General features: G+C 35.9%; 1 protein-coding gene across 2 annotated transcripts in view; it reads right to left on the bottom strand.

The window, feature by feature from the left end:
* Window positions 1-17807, bottom strand: part of UVRAG (UV radiation resistance associated) — a 275388-nt gene that overhangs the window by 54177 nt on the left and 203404 nt on the right. For both annotated transcript variants that reach the window (XM_076002321.1, XM_012744895.3), the window contains exon 13: window positions 8365-8443. In XM_076002321.1, coding sequence (XP_075858436.1) covers window positions 8365-8443 — 79 coding nt within the window. The remainder of the gene's footprint in view (window positions 1-8364; window positions 8444-17807) is intronic.

Here is a 17807-nt window from a genome sequence, read left to right as displayed (position 1 = left end):
TTAATACATAAACTATGAGTGTGTGGTGTCATAGAAGACAAAAACTACTAGGGTTTAGTGTCTCTGCCTTGATTTGTTCTAAAGGGCTAGCAGTTTTACCCATCACTGTTTTTCGTGCCATCATGCACATGTCAACACAGTGAACAGGGAGAAATGTCTTAATGTTGTATGAAAATACTTTTGCCCTCCCAGACCCACTGAGGGTCTTGGGGACCCTCAGAGAATCAGGAACTGATTACACTGCAGCTCTAAGAGGAAAAGAAATCTCTGTCACTCAGACTGTCAACAGTTGGCATACTCACTATTCTATTAAAGGCTAATCTATTAGAGGCTAATCTATCTAATCTATTAAAGGCTCAGTACTACCAACCCAGAAGAAAATTATTTAGTTTCATTATTATATTCAAATATTATTATACTTGCTTGCTTTATTTTATTCAAAAGTTAAACTAACTTAATGCCTGCACAAATGGCCATCCTCACACTAAATATATTCACAGTGTGGTATAAACTGTGGTAACAACTATACATTTAAGTTATACTTATCAAAGTCTTCATTTTATAAGATATATAATAAGGGTGACTTTCTCCCTGCTCTCTTCCTTATCCAGAGCCCATCATCCTTAATGCATGTGAAAAAGGCAGTGTGGGATAAGTGGGAAGAGCAAAGGCTCACTCATAGCAGCATATGGTATTTCCCATCTTAAAAAACAAAATGAACAAACAGTGCCACATCCCCACAAAACAAACAGAATGAACAAACAAAAACCAAAGAAACTTCCTTAAATCCCACAGGCATATCCAATTATAAACCTGTAATTGGACACAGTTGATAACTTCCTCCTTCCAGATATTTACTTCGCTTAGTTTCCAAATTATTACTCTCTCCTTGTTTTCTCTCTACCCAACTGGCCATTCCTCTTAGTTTTACTGGTTCTTCCTCCTCTATTTAACTTGTAAATGTGATTTCCCACGGCTAAATCCCACTGTATGTATGTGTCTGTTTCTGTCTCTCCCTCCTTTCAGCTCTGTATTCTCTCCCTGGTTAATCTCATCTGGTTCCATAATCTTTAGGTTGATGATTCCCAAATTTCTATCTCCCATACAGACTTTCAACCCTGAGCTCCAGACCTATATATCTTGTTGTCTACTTAATGACTCCACTTAAATTTCTAAAAGGCTACTCAAACTGGACATCTCCAAACCAGATCTTTTGGTGCTCCCATCCCCATCTCCTGGATCCTTCCCCATCTCAATACATGGCATTACCATCCAAGCAGTCACTCATACACAAAACATAGGAGTTATTCTTGATATTCCTTCTCCCCCATCTCCCACGTTCAATCCATTAATTCATGTTCCATAATTATTTCAAATTTGTTTACCTCTCTCCATCTCTACCCCTACCATCCTGGTCCAAGCCACCATCAACCCTCATCTGGTCTTCTGAAATAGCCTTCTAACTGGAAACTTTGGTTCAATCCTAGTTCCCTCCTATAATCCATTAGAGTAGCTAGAGTGATCTTTGGGGAAAAAAAAATCAAATCATGCCACTTTCCTGCTTAAAGTATTCATTCAAAGGCTTTCCTGTGTATTTAGAATAAAATTAAAACTCTTTCCTGTGATCTCTAAGGCTTCATACAATATACTCCCTGGCTACCTCTGCCCCTCAACTACTGTGCTCCTTCCACGTTAGTCTTCTACTTGTTATTTGAACACAACAAACTCTTTCCTACCTCAATGGCCTTTGCCCTTGCTATTCCCATGGCCTTAGGGAACTTTCTGTTCCCTAGCTCTCTGCATGGCTAGCTCCTTGCCATCATTCATGTCTTAGCAACAGTCACTTTAGTCACTTCCTCAATATGGCTTATTTGATAGCTTTATCTAAAGTAGGTCCAGTAATTCTCTATTATATCACCTAATTAATTTCTATCACAGCACTTATCACCATCTGAAATTATCTTCTTTATTTGTTTACTGTATGTCTCTTCCCATTAGGTTATAAGCTTAATGAGGTAAAGATCTTCCTTTTTTTTTTTAAACACCTTTATTGATATGATTCCCATACCATATAATTCACTCATTTAAAGCATACAATCTAAATTTGCCATTTTAAGCATTTTTAAGTATATAATTCTGTGGCGTTAGTTACATACACAATGTTATGCAACCATTGCCAATCTATTCCCAAAACTATCACCCCAAATAGAAACTCTGTAACTATTAAGCAATAGCTCCCCCACTCTCCCTTTCCCCCAGACCCTAGTAATCTCTAACTTACTTTCCATTTCTATTAATTTGCCTATTGCAGATATTTCATATAAGTAGAATCATATAATATTTGTCCTTTTGTGTCTAGCTTATTAATAAGGCAGGGATCAGGGAGCTTGTGTGCCTTATTCACTGCTCTACCCATTGCAACCTAACTCAGTGTATACAGCACATAGTACATGCTCAACAAACACAACTGAGAAAACTATTAGGTTATTATGTATGGAATGTCTGATTTCCTTAAGTACTAAGTTTGACAGGTGATATCTCTGACATTTCACTTTAACACTTCTTGTTTTAGGTTTGGCTTGTGATTATCTCTCAAAGATTTTTTTAGAGCGATTTTTATGAAACTATGGATAAATAAAAAATTTGTTGTTTTCGAATATGAGTTCCATTGTGGAACCAGTACTGTGCAGACAGCTCAAAATATCAATGAAGTCTTTGGGAAAGATATGGCTAATAAAGGCGCAGTATGTTGATGGCTTGAGAAGTTCCGTTCTGGTGATTTTAATCTTGAAAATAAGCCACATGGGCAACCTGAGACCAGGGTGGATAAAGATAAGCTGAAAACTGTAGTGCAAGTGAATCTATCTTAACCTTCGCATGAATTAGCAGCAAGGTTTGACGTTACTATTCCAACAATATTGGACCATATGAAACAAATGGGCAAGGTAAAGAAGCTGGATAGGTGGGTTCTGCATGAAGTAAAGAAGTGTCAGAAGAGAAATTGTCTCAAAGTTTGCCTTTCTTTGATGTCACGACATAAAGGTGAACCATTTCTACACCTATTGTTACATGTGCTGAAAAATGGATTCTTTTTGATAATTGCAAGCATTGGGCACAATGGTCGTATAAGATGAAGTGCAGAAACACAGTCTAAAACCGCATATTCATACAAAAAAGCTAATGGTATCTGTTTGATGGTTCAGCACTGGTATTATCCACTACAGCGTCATGAAATCTGGTCAATCGATTGCAGTGGATGTCTACTACAACCAAATGGATGAAATTATAAAGAAGCTTGTGATTAAGCAGCTGAGAGTGGTCAACAGAGACAGGCCAATCCTCTTGCAAGACAAAGCTTGACTACATGTCACAAAACAATGCTGCTCAAACTACAGAGGCAGGACTTGGAAACTGTCATACACAGCATTCACTAGACCTTGCACCAACTGACTACCACTTCTTCTAGGCTTTGGACCACTTCTTGTAAAGAAAAATAGACAATTCTTGGCAAGCTGTGGAAGATGCCTTTTTGATTTCATTGCCACTCACTCTCCAGGCTTCTTCGCTGCTGGCATACTGTTAAGATGGCAAAACTATGTTAATAGTTTAGACATATACTTTAAGTGTACTGCTTCTTATTTGAGATATAATAAATTAAACTTTTGATTCAAAGTCAGACATTTCATATTTAATGACCAAAAATAATTAACCAAATTTTAAGAAATTCACTTAACTTTTTTTTTTTTTTTGAGATAGAATCTCGCTCTGTCACCCAGGCCAGAGTGCAGTGACATCATCCTACATAGCTCACTGCAACTCCAAACTCCTGGGCTCAAGTGATCCTCCTAGCTCAGCCTCCCAAGTAGCTGGGACTACAGGCACATGCCTATGTTGCTTAGGCTGGTCTTGAACTTCTGAGCTCAAGTGATTCTCCTACCTCAGCCTCCCAAAGTGCTACAGTTATGGGTGTGAGATGCCGTACCTGGCCTACACTTAACTTTTTAAAAAATTTATGTTTTATATATATATTTAAGGTGTACAACATGTTTTGAAGGTGTACATGATATTTTGATATATATACACATAGTGAAATGATTACAATAGTCAAACATTAACATTCATTTATCTGTGTGTTACAAAAACATCTAAAATCTACTTTCTTAGCAAATTTTCAGTATACGATACATTATTACTATAATTCTCATTCTGTATATTACATTGCTAGACTTATACATTAACTCCAAATTTATACCCTTTGACCTACTTCTCTGCCCCTGCCAACAGTGATAACTACCATCCTACTCTATTATTCAACTTTTTTTTTTAAGATTCTACATATAAGTGAGATCAAAAAGTATTATTCTTTCTCTTTCTGGCTTATTTTACTTAGTATGATGTCCTTAGGGTCATCCATGTTGTAGCAAATGGCAGTATGTTGTTCTTTTTAGAGGCTGAGTAAATATTGCATTGTGTGTGTGTGTGTGTATGTATACACTTTATCTTCTTTATTTGTTTACTGTATGTCTCTTCCCATTAGGTTATAAGCTTAATGAGGTAAGGATCTTCCTTTTTAAAAAAAAAACCACCTTATTGATATTATATAAATATATATATATATATATATATATATATATATATATATATATATATATAAAACTTTCTTTATCCATTCAAGTCACTCAACTTTTCTAGATCTGTTTCTTTACTTGTGTGATGGTGTTATATCATTATTCATTCATTATTAAATATCTCTTCAGAACTTAGCATTTCTGGCATTGCTAATGGAATGCTTGCTAATAGAAACATCATGATGTACAAAATAGATTGTCTCTGCTCTCAAGGAACTTTTAGTTCCTTTTCTATCTGGGGATGTCATCCTCTTTGATTTGGTACATTTTTAGGATGGAAATATACAGAGCAACAAAACACATAGAAGTAAGGGGACCTCTGCCAAGCCTATCAAATTATGTAATATCACACCAGAGTGGCAGATGTCACAGCCAAACTGTCTTCAAATCCATATCACATTATCTGCCCTTTTACTTTGCAGGGTGATGATGGAGATGAAATGAATATATATGAATTTAATTTGTAAACTATAAAGTTCTCTATAAATGTAAGGTAAAAGTTTTACAACTTTTGTTATACTATGTTTTAGTCTCTGAGAATTAAAAGCAAACTACTGTGGTCTACATAAATTCTAATATAACATACTCATAAACTTACCGACAATTATGACAGGATCTAGTTTTTGAAATCAATGTCAATTACACTGCACCTGAACTTTGGCAGGCCCATTCCTATAGCATTACACTCTGACCAACAAGGAAGGCTATTTCTAACCGAAGGGGCTGGCATTTGACTAATGTTAGTAAATGGTGCTGAAAACAGGCATTTTGCTTTACGCAGTTTTTATGCCTAATCCAGAGCACACACACACCTTTAGACAGCAGTGACATGAAGAGGGCAAGCAGGCCCTACCAATGCTCTCAGCTCTTCAAACAACACTTGAGGATTTCTATTTGAAGGCCTGTCTTTCTAAGCTTGTGCTTTCAAAACTTGGGCTGGACTGATCCCAAATACTGAAGTAACAAACATTACTAAGTTCTGTCATTTCCTCTACCAAAAAGTGATTTTACTACTACTTCTGGTTATGATGAAAGGTCCCATTGACTATTCAAATCCTCAATCAAGTTATGGATGCAGTATTAAATGACTTCACTCCTTTTTCTCTGGCACTTTAACACATGCCAATGCTTTCATCCACCTCCACTAACGTGGCTTATAAATTACTGAGGTGAGGCCATTTTAATAGTATGATTTGTTCACATCTCTAGAGATGGGGTACAAATTAGACTTGCCTGAGAAGACAAACTCTCCTTTGACAACATGTATTAGTATATATGTATATAAAAATAAACCTTCAAAAGCTGGAAATATCTTATTGCTATAATACTTGGTTAGAAGCCATAATAATTAATGGTTCTTTGATTTGTTACAAATCAAAATGTGAAAAAGTGATGGTAGTAAGGTCAAAGATGAAATGAAGCCTTCTCCAAGAAATAGCAAGAGATGGACTAGACAGAACTAAAACAAAAAAAGTTAAAGGTCACAAATTTGCTAAAAATTTCTTTTTAAATGCTCAAAAGAAGCTTCCTGAATAAATTCTGAAATATAAGAAAAGTCTCTTTTTAAGAAGTTTATTGTCCCCTCCTTTTAAAACTGCAACAATAGTGATAAAAAACAAAAACAACAACAAAAAAAAAACAAACCCAGAGAGCAAGAACTTGCTCCCTATAGATTTAGAGTGGTTAAGTCTATTGATCTTACACACACACACACACACACACTCTTTCTCAATTTTCAAAAAGAGTATAAAATTGGAAAGGATATAAAACTTCGAAAAGCAATCCATTTCTAAAACAGATGAATAAAACTAGTTCAGCATACTTGTGGTCTTGGTTCAGTTTAGAATAAAGTCAGAGGCCACTTGGGAAGTGCTTCCAAGTACAGACCAAACAGATGCTAGAGCTAGGAGTCTGATGTGGAGGGCTGACTTTCCTAAGTTTTCCACTGGACATAGTCAGCCCTTAACTTGGTCACGCTCTCAAAGCAAGCTAGGATATTCTTAGCAACTCTTTAAATCATCCTTTGGTATTCCTATTGTGCTCTTGAGAAGAAAGAAGTATGTGTTTGAATCTGGGATTTATGAGGAAATCCAAGCATTTTGTCAGGAGCAGGTTTCACCTAGGAGCTTCTAACAGCCTTCCAACCTCAGGACCTATGTACCTAGAGCAAGAAATACAAAATAAGGCAAGAAAAGAAGAAGTTCTGAAATCAGATCAGAACTTAGTTCTATTAAATGATACCAATTTTACTCTCAAACTCTGTACCCTGTAGTATCCATGTGCTGTTTCCACCAAGATTGACATCACTGGAGATGCTCTCTAACTTACCCACTAATTTATCTCTTCCTTAATTCAGTCTTAGTCTGGGCATTTCTTGATCAGTTCTGTAGAGGCACTGCCTTTTCCACGGTATGACACAACTGAGATCAGCAGAGTGTGAGCTAAGCAGTCTTGAAATTAAAGTACTGTTTCTTTGACTGAAATACTTATCTGCCAAAAATGGAGGGTGGGAAAGCATCAGTTGTGGGAAGAATGGCACATGGAAAGGTGAGTCATGGGCCAGAAACTGCAAGCAAAAGACTGCTTGCCTGGAGCTGTAGTGGAAGTAACAGTAAAAGCAGTGTGACTGAGAGGGCAATGAATATGAGGTTATGAAGCAAAGGATTAATTGAGGACTGCAAACTAGAAATCTGACTCAATTTCAGAAAAGGATAACAACTGTAATAGAAATTAAATTTTTAAAAACCCACCATTAGACTGAGGTTGGTTGAAGGGAAGAAGGGCAAAGGTGACACTATATGGAGGGGTAATTCTAGATTGATCAGACATGAATAAGGGAATTGTTCAGAAAGTCTTTAGTTTCATTTGGGTAGAAGGCAACTCATGCTCATAAAAACAAAAGCATCACAAATCTTATTATTTCTATAAAACTGAAAGGTCTGGGGATACAGCTGATAGCGTCTTCATATAACAGCCAACTTGTGGATACTCATCCATGTGATACTCCAATCGGAAGGATGTCCAAATAAAAACAAAAGAAAGCATTTGTTATTTGTAAAAACAAAGGAAGCTAGTCTTCCTTTAAACCAGAAAATTTATGGAACATCTTCCTCTTGAAGTAGAGCCAAAAGTGCTAAAGAAACGCTACATATTTCTTTCAGGAAAACATAATACAAACCCAGGCATTTAATAGTCTTACCATGGCATGTGGAAAGACATTATTCAAGTGAGATACTAACAGATGTAATGCTGAAAGCGTGACAAAAACCCAAGATGGGCTGGAAGGACCATATGCTTGGTCTTTTCCTTTGGGCCCTGAATAATAAAGTGAGGAGACCATGAAGAACCTGCAAAGGCACTAAACTTTTACTCCATAAACAACAATGCAAAATGAGTCCCTACAAGTGGTCTAAGAGAAGAAAGTTATTACCAGTCAAGCTGCAGAGGCAAGAGATTATAAAGCTCACACATTCAAGTACAGTCTACCAGCAAGTAATAACACAAAACAGGGGTTCTGAGTTTAACAGGATTCTGATTGGTACCCATTGCTTCACTGCAGCAATGGCATGGAAGACAACTGTGGCCAAAAAAGAACTATGTATTACTAATGTGTACTACTTATTTAACTAGTTAAATAAAAGGATCAACTGTAGTACATATTATAAAGAAAGAGAGTTAGCAATCTAAGGAAGTAGGTTGTATGTGGGAAGGAGAGGAATGAATGAGAGTTACTTACCTGTGCTATATTTTTGTTCAGAAGATAGACACCATAATCAAATTGCAACTTCTCCCCTCCTTTTGGATACAGTGGAAACCTAAGAAAGATAAAGAAGGATCAGAAGTTTTCCAAAGTTCCATAAATACAACCTTCAAATTGTTGACAGAGGCTAAAGTTTCTTAAAAATGGCACAAACATCTGAAGAACTGGACTAAATCATTTAGTTACAGTCACTGTAATCCACTGACATCTTCAACTATGAATCAAGTCACAACAATGGCTGCCTTCTCTCAAAGGAAAAAGTACACAGGTCGCAAAACAAGGTACTAATATGTAATAAAGTAATCCACCAACCCTAGGGAATTAAAGCCACTGTTTCTTATTTATATATCATGAGCTTGCCATCTTAGCTAAGATTAAGATCCCCCAATTTTTTCCTCTAATATTTTGGACCTGACATCTCAACTCCTTCTAAATGGGAGAGGAAGATTAAGAAGACATAAAAATCAGACCTAGAAACAATATATAAGATTTCTGTTTCTTTTAAGGTGGCCAGTAGTGCCAATATGAGTCAAAATTCATTCACATTTACAATGATGGCCATTTGGATGCTATTTCTCTAAGGCAATGTGCTCATGCCATAAAGCTCTTACAAATCACTTTCCATTTTAACTTGCTTCACTGAAGCAACAAAAGCATGAGCTCTGGATCTTCATAAAGATGAAGAGTTATTTTAAGGAAGAAGTTTCATTCACCTAATACCCTTTCCTTACCCCTGCAAATGAAGATGAAAAAGTTACAGCATACTTATAGTCTAGCCGTTTTTCTGATTCTCAAGATCATGTATAAGTTTTATCATCTGAAACAGATTTTTGTACAAACAGATCCATCACTACTTAGATAGGGTCAAGAAGAAAACTTCACCTTCCTTAGTTCTGCAACATACAATTACTCTCAAGAATAAAATAATATTGAAATGAATGGTAGATGACAATCACTGGATATTTTCTTAATTTCAATTGTCTTTTAATTGCCTGAGGAAAAGATACATTCCATAAAGCCTGGAGGATATTGTTTTCAAGGGAAAATAAAAGAAAGGAAATAGAATTTAAAAGCTTTATATTAAATTCTCTAGAGCTATTGGTTATACAGTATCCAAAAGGTAAATTTTTTGCACTGTAAAATTATAGGCACTGGGGAGTAAGTAAGGTCATGAACTGTACTTATTCTGTACTAAAGGAATACCAAATGCTTCACACACCCATCAAGAAGATATAGTTTTGTATTTAATTGAAACAGTAAAAGTAAACTAGGACATGTGGTTTGGTCCCAAATTGAGATGCATAAAAATGACAGCATTGCAAATTCAGGATAAGCAAAGTGCAACACCAGGATTTTGCAAGGTGTCTGGGAATCATTCAAATTCATATGGGGTAGTCTGCATAGAAACTACATATTTGCAAAGACATATGACAGGGGTACTTTAAAGGAATCTGCTATAGGCCTAAAGTTCTGTACTGTGCAATTGTTATTCTATAAGCCATCATATGTAGACTATCTGAATAGCCCACCAAACCCATAGCTATCTCCATTTTCATGTTATAAATCCAGAAACTGTTTCATATGTTGGAAGGGTAAATTGAGATCAGCATATATTGAAAACCAAGGCTCTACATTACTAAAAAAATGGATCTCACAACATTTGACTTTATTATGACTTCATGGGGACTTATTTACAGAAAGATCCAAAAGGTATGTATGTAGCATTAAAACAAATCTAAAGAGATTTTAGAGCCAAAGATTCAAATAGGGCAATGCTAAGACAGATCAAATATTAGGACAGAGTTGACATTTTATATTGCTTTGAAATTCTTAATGGGTCACTTCAAGTTGAATAGTATAACAGTTTATAACTATTCATCTTACACATTCATCTTACTTTGCAAAAATACATGGATTTATAGGTCTATCAAGCAATCTAGAAAAATGGAATCCATTTAAGACTAAAAACTATTACCATCAGGACATAAGATACAAATCAATGAATTTTATTTTAATATAGATAGAAAAAATCACATTAATAAACTGTGGAAGGTTTAGATAAGAATGTGGTCATTCAAGTACAACCAGAAAAATGTCCATAACATCACAAATAGGACTCATTAAAGGAGTATTACATTAAATAAATGAAGGATGAACTGAATATTACCTATGAAGACTCAATATAACTTATTACTATACTCAATTAAAATGGCCAACATTAAATTATTTTTCAAATTAAATTATATCACAAATTGTTTCAAACTTCAATGACTCTCCATGGTCAAAAATATCAATGAATTAGGAAGCAATAAATAGATTATGTGTGCGACAGAATTCCAGCTGAGGCTTACTGTCACTATAACTGACACCTGATGGTGAGGAGGTGAGTGGGAGAACTGCAGACCACCTATTGGAGCCCGCCTTTATCTAGTATAAATAATCTTATCATTGTGAACTATCAAGTTGGCTTAGGTCAGTTTGCAACCCTTTCTTTTTCCAGTCTGTCTCAGATTGTAAATTTACATTCACTGTATGATTATTTGGTTAATGTGTGTCTCCTTTGGTACACTGTAGGCTCCAAGAAGGCAGAAACAAATTGTATTTTGTCCCTCTTTTGCCTCTGTGGTCAAGTGTCTAAGCCCTGTTACTAGTAGACACTCAATAAATATTTGTTGAATGAGAAAACATGATTATGTGAAAAGATTTGGAGCTCTTTAGTACACAGTAATTTCAATATGAGTTAAGAATTACGACATGACTACCAAAAAAGCTAATGTGATCCCAGGCTGTTTTAACAGAAGCAGAGCAGCCAAACTGCAGAATGTGCTAATGACAGCTACTTTGTACTAGGTTAAATTATACTGAGAGACCTATGTTCAGTTCTGGGAGTTTTAGTATTTCACACAAGTATAGAGATAAATAATTGTAACCTCACTGATAGTTTATGTTTACAGAGAACTTCTGTAACAATTTCATTTGACTATAAAAGGCATGAAGTGGAGTACAGTAACCCAGTGTTGTTATCATTTAAAAGAAACTGATTTGCACTGGTCACCTACTTGGTAAGTAGAAGAGACATGACATCAATATTAGGTCTGCAGTGACAGATTCAATATTCTTTCTATTGTTTTTAAATCATTTAGAGACATATACTGAGGATGATTAGGGGAATTGGAGCAACAGCACTGAGAAAAATGGTTGAAAGAACCAGAGGTGTTTAGCCTGGAGGAGAGAAGTCTCAGGAACAACAAATGAAGGACTTTCAGAGTGAAAAACAACTGGATTTATTCTGCATGGCTCCAAGCAGGGAGAACCAAAGTGAATGGTACAGAAAATTGATTTCACCACAGAGTTATTCAAATTCCAAAAGATCCTGGGTAGAGGCAGACAGTCAGAGATGGGCAACAAGTAAATAACAGACATGTATTTGGGGGCATAGTGGGTTGAATGGTGGCCTCCAAAAAGATCTGTCCATATACTAATGTCTGGAATCAGTCAATGTGACCTTATTTGGAAAAAGGATCTAAAATAGTTAAAGGATTTTGGGATGAGATCAACCATGATTATGCAGGTGGCCCTAAATCCAATAGGTATCACTATTAAGGAATATGCAGAGGACAGACAGAGAAGAGGAGAATGTCATGTGAAGATGGAGGCAGAGATTAGAGTTATGCAGCTACAAGCCAGGCAATGCCTGGAGCCACCAGAAGCTGGAAAGCGTAAAGAAAGGAGCGTGGCCCTGCTGATACCCTGATTTTGGACTTCTGGCCTCTAGAACTGTGAAATGGTAAATTTCTGCTGTTTTAGCCATCAAGTTTGTGGTAACATACAGTAGCCCTAGAGACTAACATGGGAAGAATCAAATACCGGATTTGATTGTGCTAGATGACATTTAATATTTCCTCCAATTGCAAGACTCTACAATTCTGAGTATGTAAAACCAAATATACTGAACATAATTTCATTTTTCCTTCAGGAACCAAGAAAGCATTTTAAGACTATATAATGCCAAAGGGTCATCATGATAGGTATCAGCTAAAACTGCAAAGCAGATCTACTAAAGTAGGGGTAAATGATGTGCCAGAAAAAGAAATTCACATGTACAGGCTGAGAGTAGGCATTTAAAAAAACTAATTCACATATATTAACACATCCACAGAGATGTAATGCATGAAGAACACAACACACTCAACTTGGAAAAAATTATAAAAGAAGCTGATTTTGAGTCTTTAAATATTTAAAAAAGATAAAAATTATTATAAGCACTATGCTCTCCCCACCAACCCAGACATTTTTACAAAAGATTCCACGCTGGTGATAGTTTCTTGCCTTCACCTTCAGAGCCTCGCATCCAGATCTAGTTCTTTAATGGCAACTGGAAATGAGGACTATGACTGCTGTTAATTCAGAAATTTTTACTGTACGTATTAGGATCATTTCTGCCCACTGTATTTGTAGAATGTGTAACAACACATGCTCAATATGTTCTGAGGCCATCATTTACCTCAAATTCAACATACTTTCCCCTGCCCAGGTTGGTTTTCCATCACAACATTATCAATTATTCAGACTTAGAAGGACATTCAATTTTTACCCACCTTATTTGCTTTTTATATAGGCAACGATTCACCAAGTTGACAAGTCATTATTTTTCCATTTCTACTGCCACTGTGGATAATTTTTTGTTGTGGGGGGCTGTCCTATGCACTGCAGGGACAGCATCTCCTGTCCTCCACCCACTAAAAGTCAACAGCACTCCATCCCCAGCTGAATAGACATTGCCAAATGGCACCTTGGTGGGAGGGGAAAGGGGATAAAACTGCCTCAGTTGAGTACAACTGGTTTAAGCTCTTATCAATTTGATTACTACAATAGCTTCCTAGCCCAGCATCCTTAATGTCAATTCATTCTCCATGTCACTGCCAAATTGGCTTAAGGCAGCCTAGTAAGTTTAAAAAGAAATTAAATTACAACAGAAAAGACAGTTTTTCTAGTCTTAGCTCCATTATGTACTTACTTGTTATATAAACTTGGGTAATCATAACTGCTCTAACACTCAGTTCCTAAGCTGTAAAGTGGAGAAACTATCATCTTTCCTGCCTCCTTCACAAGTATTTTGTGAGGATAAAACAACACCAAAGATTGAGAAAGTACATTGAAAATGTAAAGCATGACATATACATAAATTATTTTCTCTTAAGTTAGGCTTCTTATCATGCTACTTCTCAGCCCTGCTTCCTAATCAGTTATTGTTTTTTCAACTCCTCTGCCTTGCTTTTAAGGCCTAAGTGATCTGACCTGTCTGTCCGATTTATCTGCCACCTTTTGCTGAAGTGCTTTCCTCACAGCATCACAAACACACCACGTTCATTTCTCTTCTGCTGCCTCAGCTCACTTCTTGGAAATGCCCATCTTTCTTTCCTTCCTATCTAAATACTATTCCATCCTTTATAAGATCTAGTTCAAGTTGCTACATTCCTTTTAAAATCCTCCTTGACTACTCCAGGCCTCACTATTCTCTCTTGACCTTCCTTTTACCTACTTAATGGCTAGAGATTGGTTGCTTCCATAGAGATGGTTGTTTCCATATTTATTCATTTCATACTTCGGTGGCAGGGCATTAATTCTCCTACACTTCATAATTTACATGTGCACGATTCTTGTTCTTGCTGCCTCATGCTTTATTTAAGGGCTATGTCACATTTAAAGAAGTAACCAAAATAAAATTGGAATATCTGCTAAAGAACATAAAACTCATTTTAAAAGACATTTTTCAATGTTTATTTTCCAAAAAAGTCCCCACAAAACAACTATAGTAAATCATCTATGGTATGTGTAGGGTTCAGAAATTGGGATAGACTATTACATTAATACCTACTGGACTTCTCCATTTGGGAAGTTTAGAAGACCAGTCTTTATAACTGGTGAGATAACCTACTGTCAGGAGCAACCAGTTTTTGGTTGGCTTTCCTAAATCTTTCTTTCTTTCTTTTCCTCTTTTCTTCCTTCCTTTCTTCTTTCTTCCTTCCCTCTCTTTCCTTCCTTTCCCCCCCTCCCTTCCTTTTCTTCCTTCCTTTCTTTTTTCTTTCTTTTCTTTTCTTTTTTCTTTTCTCTTCTCTTCTCTTTTTCTCTTCTCTTCTCCTCTTTCCTCCCCTCCCCTCCCCTCCCCTTCCCTTCCCTTCCCTTCCCTTCCCCTCCTCTCCTCTCTTCTCCTCTCCTCTTTTCTTTCTTTCTTTTTTTTTTTTTTCTGAGACAGGGCCTAACTTTGTTGCTGGGGCTAGAGTGCAGTGGCATCATCATAGTTCACTGCAACCTCAAACTCCTGGGCTCAAGCAATCCTTTTGCCTCAGCCTCCTGAGTAGCTGGAACTACAGGCATACGCCACCATGCCTGACTAATTTTTTTATTTTTTGTAGAGATGAGGTCTCACTCTTGCTCAGGCTGGTCTCTAACTCCTGGTCTCAAGGGATCCTCCACCTTGGCCTCCCTAGGATTACAGGTGGAACCACAGCACTCAGCTTGGTTTTGCTAAATCTTAATGCTACATGGACTGTAAAGAAGCAGTTTGAAAAGCAAACAAACCACACTCAAGTCCTCCAGGGCAACAACAATAAAATAATTGTGGAAGAATTTTAAATGTAAAATGCCACCAACTTGCTACATGCATCTAATCTTATCCCTGTGATCAAGAAAGGGAACTGATGGAAGATTATAGATTCATACTAAATTATTCAGCTTCAACATATGGACAAAGTCAAGCACCTGGTAAAGGGATTATGTTCTACTTTGTCAAGACTAAAAGTGAAAAAAAAAAAAAACAAAAAAAACCCTCTCACCTATTTCTTCTAAGTTGTGTAATATCACTGAAGCTTTAACTGTAACTCATTGCAAGCTGACAATAATACAGTAAAACCGTAAGACAGGCCACAGGCATATGAGATGGAAAATGGCTACTCCTTCATTGGAGACTGAAAATATTTGAGCTTCTGTTTTTATGTCAAAAAGTGACATTTATTCACCAGACCAAAATTAAAAATTTAAAAATTAGCTACTTTCAAAGAATATTTCCATTTCCATTTACCACTTGCTATTCTAACTGTCTTCAAATTTATTTTTAAGTTTCAATTCTTCTTTGGTTTAAAAACTTTACTCTAAGGACCATTTAACATTCCCCCATAAGTGATATCTCATTTTAAGCATCATAACCAATTTAAAGTAACAGAGAAAATAGATATCCATTGGTCTGGGCTAAAGTTACAATTCATGAAGAGCATAACTAAGAATGGACATTTATTTCCTCCTTTTTCCCTATGGTCAAAGTGACCTTTGAAAAATCAAATCTGATCATGGCAACCATTTTTCTACATAAAACCACTGAAAGATGTTCCACTGTACTTGGAATAAAATTTAAACTACACAGAGTAGCCTAAAGGGCCTTAACTGGTCTAATCCATTGCTCCTCTTTGGTTATATATCATTCTCCTCTGCCTCACTACACTAAAGTCATGCTGACCTTCTTTCTGTTCCCTGAACATGCCAACCTCATTCCCTAGTTTGGGGCTTTTGAACTTACTGTTCCCTATTTTTTAAGCATTTTCTCCTTAAATCTTCACAAAGCTTACTCCTTGCCATTCAGGCCTTTGATTAAAGTGACCCTGAGAGAGTCCACCCCAGGTCACTCAATCTAAAATCAGTCCTCAGAAATATTACAACAAACAGATTAGACTAAGAGCAGCCAGGTGTACTAATCAATTTTAACCAGATGTGATACAACAGAAAGCACCAGTAATGCCTATGAAGTATTCCTGCCAAAAAAAAAAAAATTGAACCTGAATATGATCACCTAAATTTTTACCTCAAGTTTACAGGACATGCAGGAGAAAGAGAAACACATTAAATAATAGCACTGGAACACAATCAGCAAAATTCAAAACGTGGGGAATTCTACAGGAAACTATAGAATAAACTTAATTTATTCGATAAGGAAAACAATGCAAGGAAAAATACAAAAGGAGAGAACCTTCAGATTTAAAGAGACTTAAGATGTGGAGCAACTGGAACTCTTATACATTGTTGGTGGGAGTGTAAAATATATACACTATGTTAAAAAGTCTGGCAGTTACTTGTAAAGCTAAACATACCCCTACGCTATGATGTAGGAATTCTATTTCTGGGTACTTACCCAAGAAAAATGAAAACACTTGCCCACAAAAATATCATGTACAAAACATGTTCACAGCAACTTTATTCATAATAGTAAAAAACTGAAAACAACCTCAGTGTTCATCATTGGGAGAATGGATAAACAAACTGTGGCATATTTATACAGTAGATACTACTCAATAAAAGGAAATAAACTACTGATACACACAAGATGGATGAACCTACAAACATGCCAAGTGAAAGGAGCCTTACACAAAAAAGTTCCTTTTGCATTTTTCCATTTATGAGAAGTTCTAGAACTGGTAAAACTAATTTACAATTGAACAATGGTTGCCTGTGGGACTAGGGAAGACAGTGATTTCTTGAAAGGAGACACAGGGAAATTTCTGGGGAGATTCAGTGATCTGTATTTTGAGAGGGGTTGGATTGCACAGATATGCATCTGCTAGAACTCATAGAATGGTTCATTTAAGATATATTTCATTGTATATAAATTTTACCTCAAAAGAAAAAAAGAACCATAAACAAATATTGAGCTCTGGTTAATCATATGCATGATGAAATACTGGGGTGAAATGTACTGATACTTAGAAATTGATCACAATAAGTTGATAGATAAACAGAAGGATGGATAAATGAAAAGATATATAATGAAGCAAACCCAGTAAAGGTTAATTGTAGTATCTAAGTAGTAGATACAAGAATCTTTCGGCTTTTCTGCATGTTTGAAAATTTTCATAAGAAAATCTTAGGACAAAATATAAATAAAAGTTTAGCTAAAGCGATAACAGAAAAATAGAGTGTAATAGAGAATGGCAGCGTCCAAACTTTTTAATTTCATACCTCGGTCAGTAGAAAATTGTGAACACATGCCCCATTAATTATGTAAGTAATAAAATATTTTAATAAATGACATACAGGTATTACAGTACAAATACTTTATAAATTATATACAAAGTAGAAATTATGATGATGATATAATAAGTAGAAATGGAAATGCTTTACAAAAAGACTGAAGAGACAACAATTAAAAGAATTGTGAGGACTGTTTAGATTCTGATTTTAAGAAATCAATTATAAAAAAGGTCATGAAACAATTGCAGAAATGTGAACACTGATTAATTATTTGATGACATTAAGGAACTGATATTATTTTGTAAGTGTGATAATGGTATAGTCATGACTTTTAAAAAAGTACCTTTTAGAGATACATAGTGAAGTATTTACAGACAAAATGCTACGATATCCAGAATTTA

The sequence above is a fragment of the Microcebus murinus genome, chromosome 4 (assembly GCF_040939455.1).
Source record: "Microcebus murinus isolate Inina chromosome 4, M.murinus_Inina_mat1.0, whole genome shotgun sequence".
Taxonomy (NCBI): domain Eukaryota; kingdom Metazoa; phylum Chordata; class Mammalia; order Primates; family Cheirogaleidae; genus Microcebus; species Microcebus murinus.
This window is presented reverse-complemented; position numbering and strand designations above follow the sequence as displayed.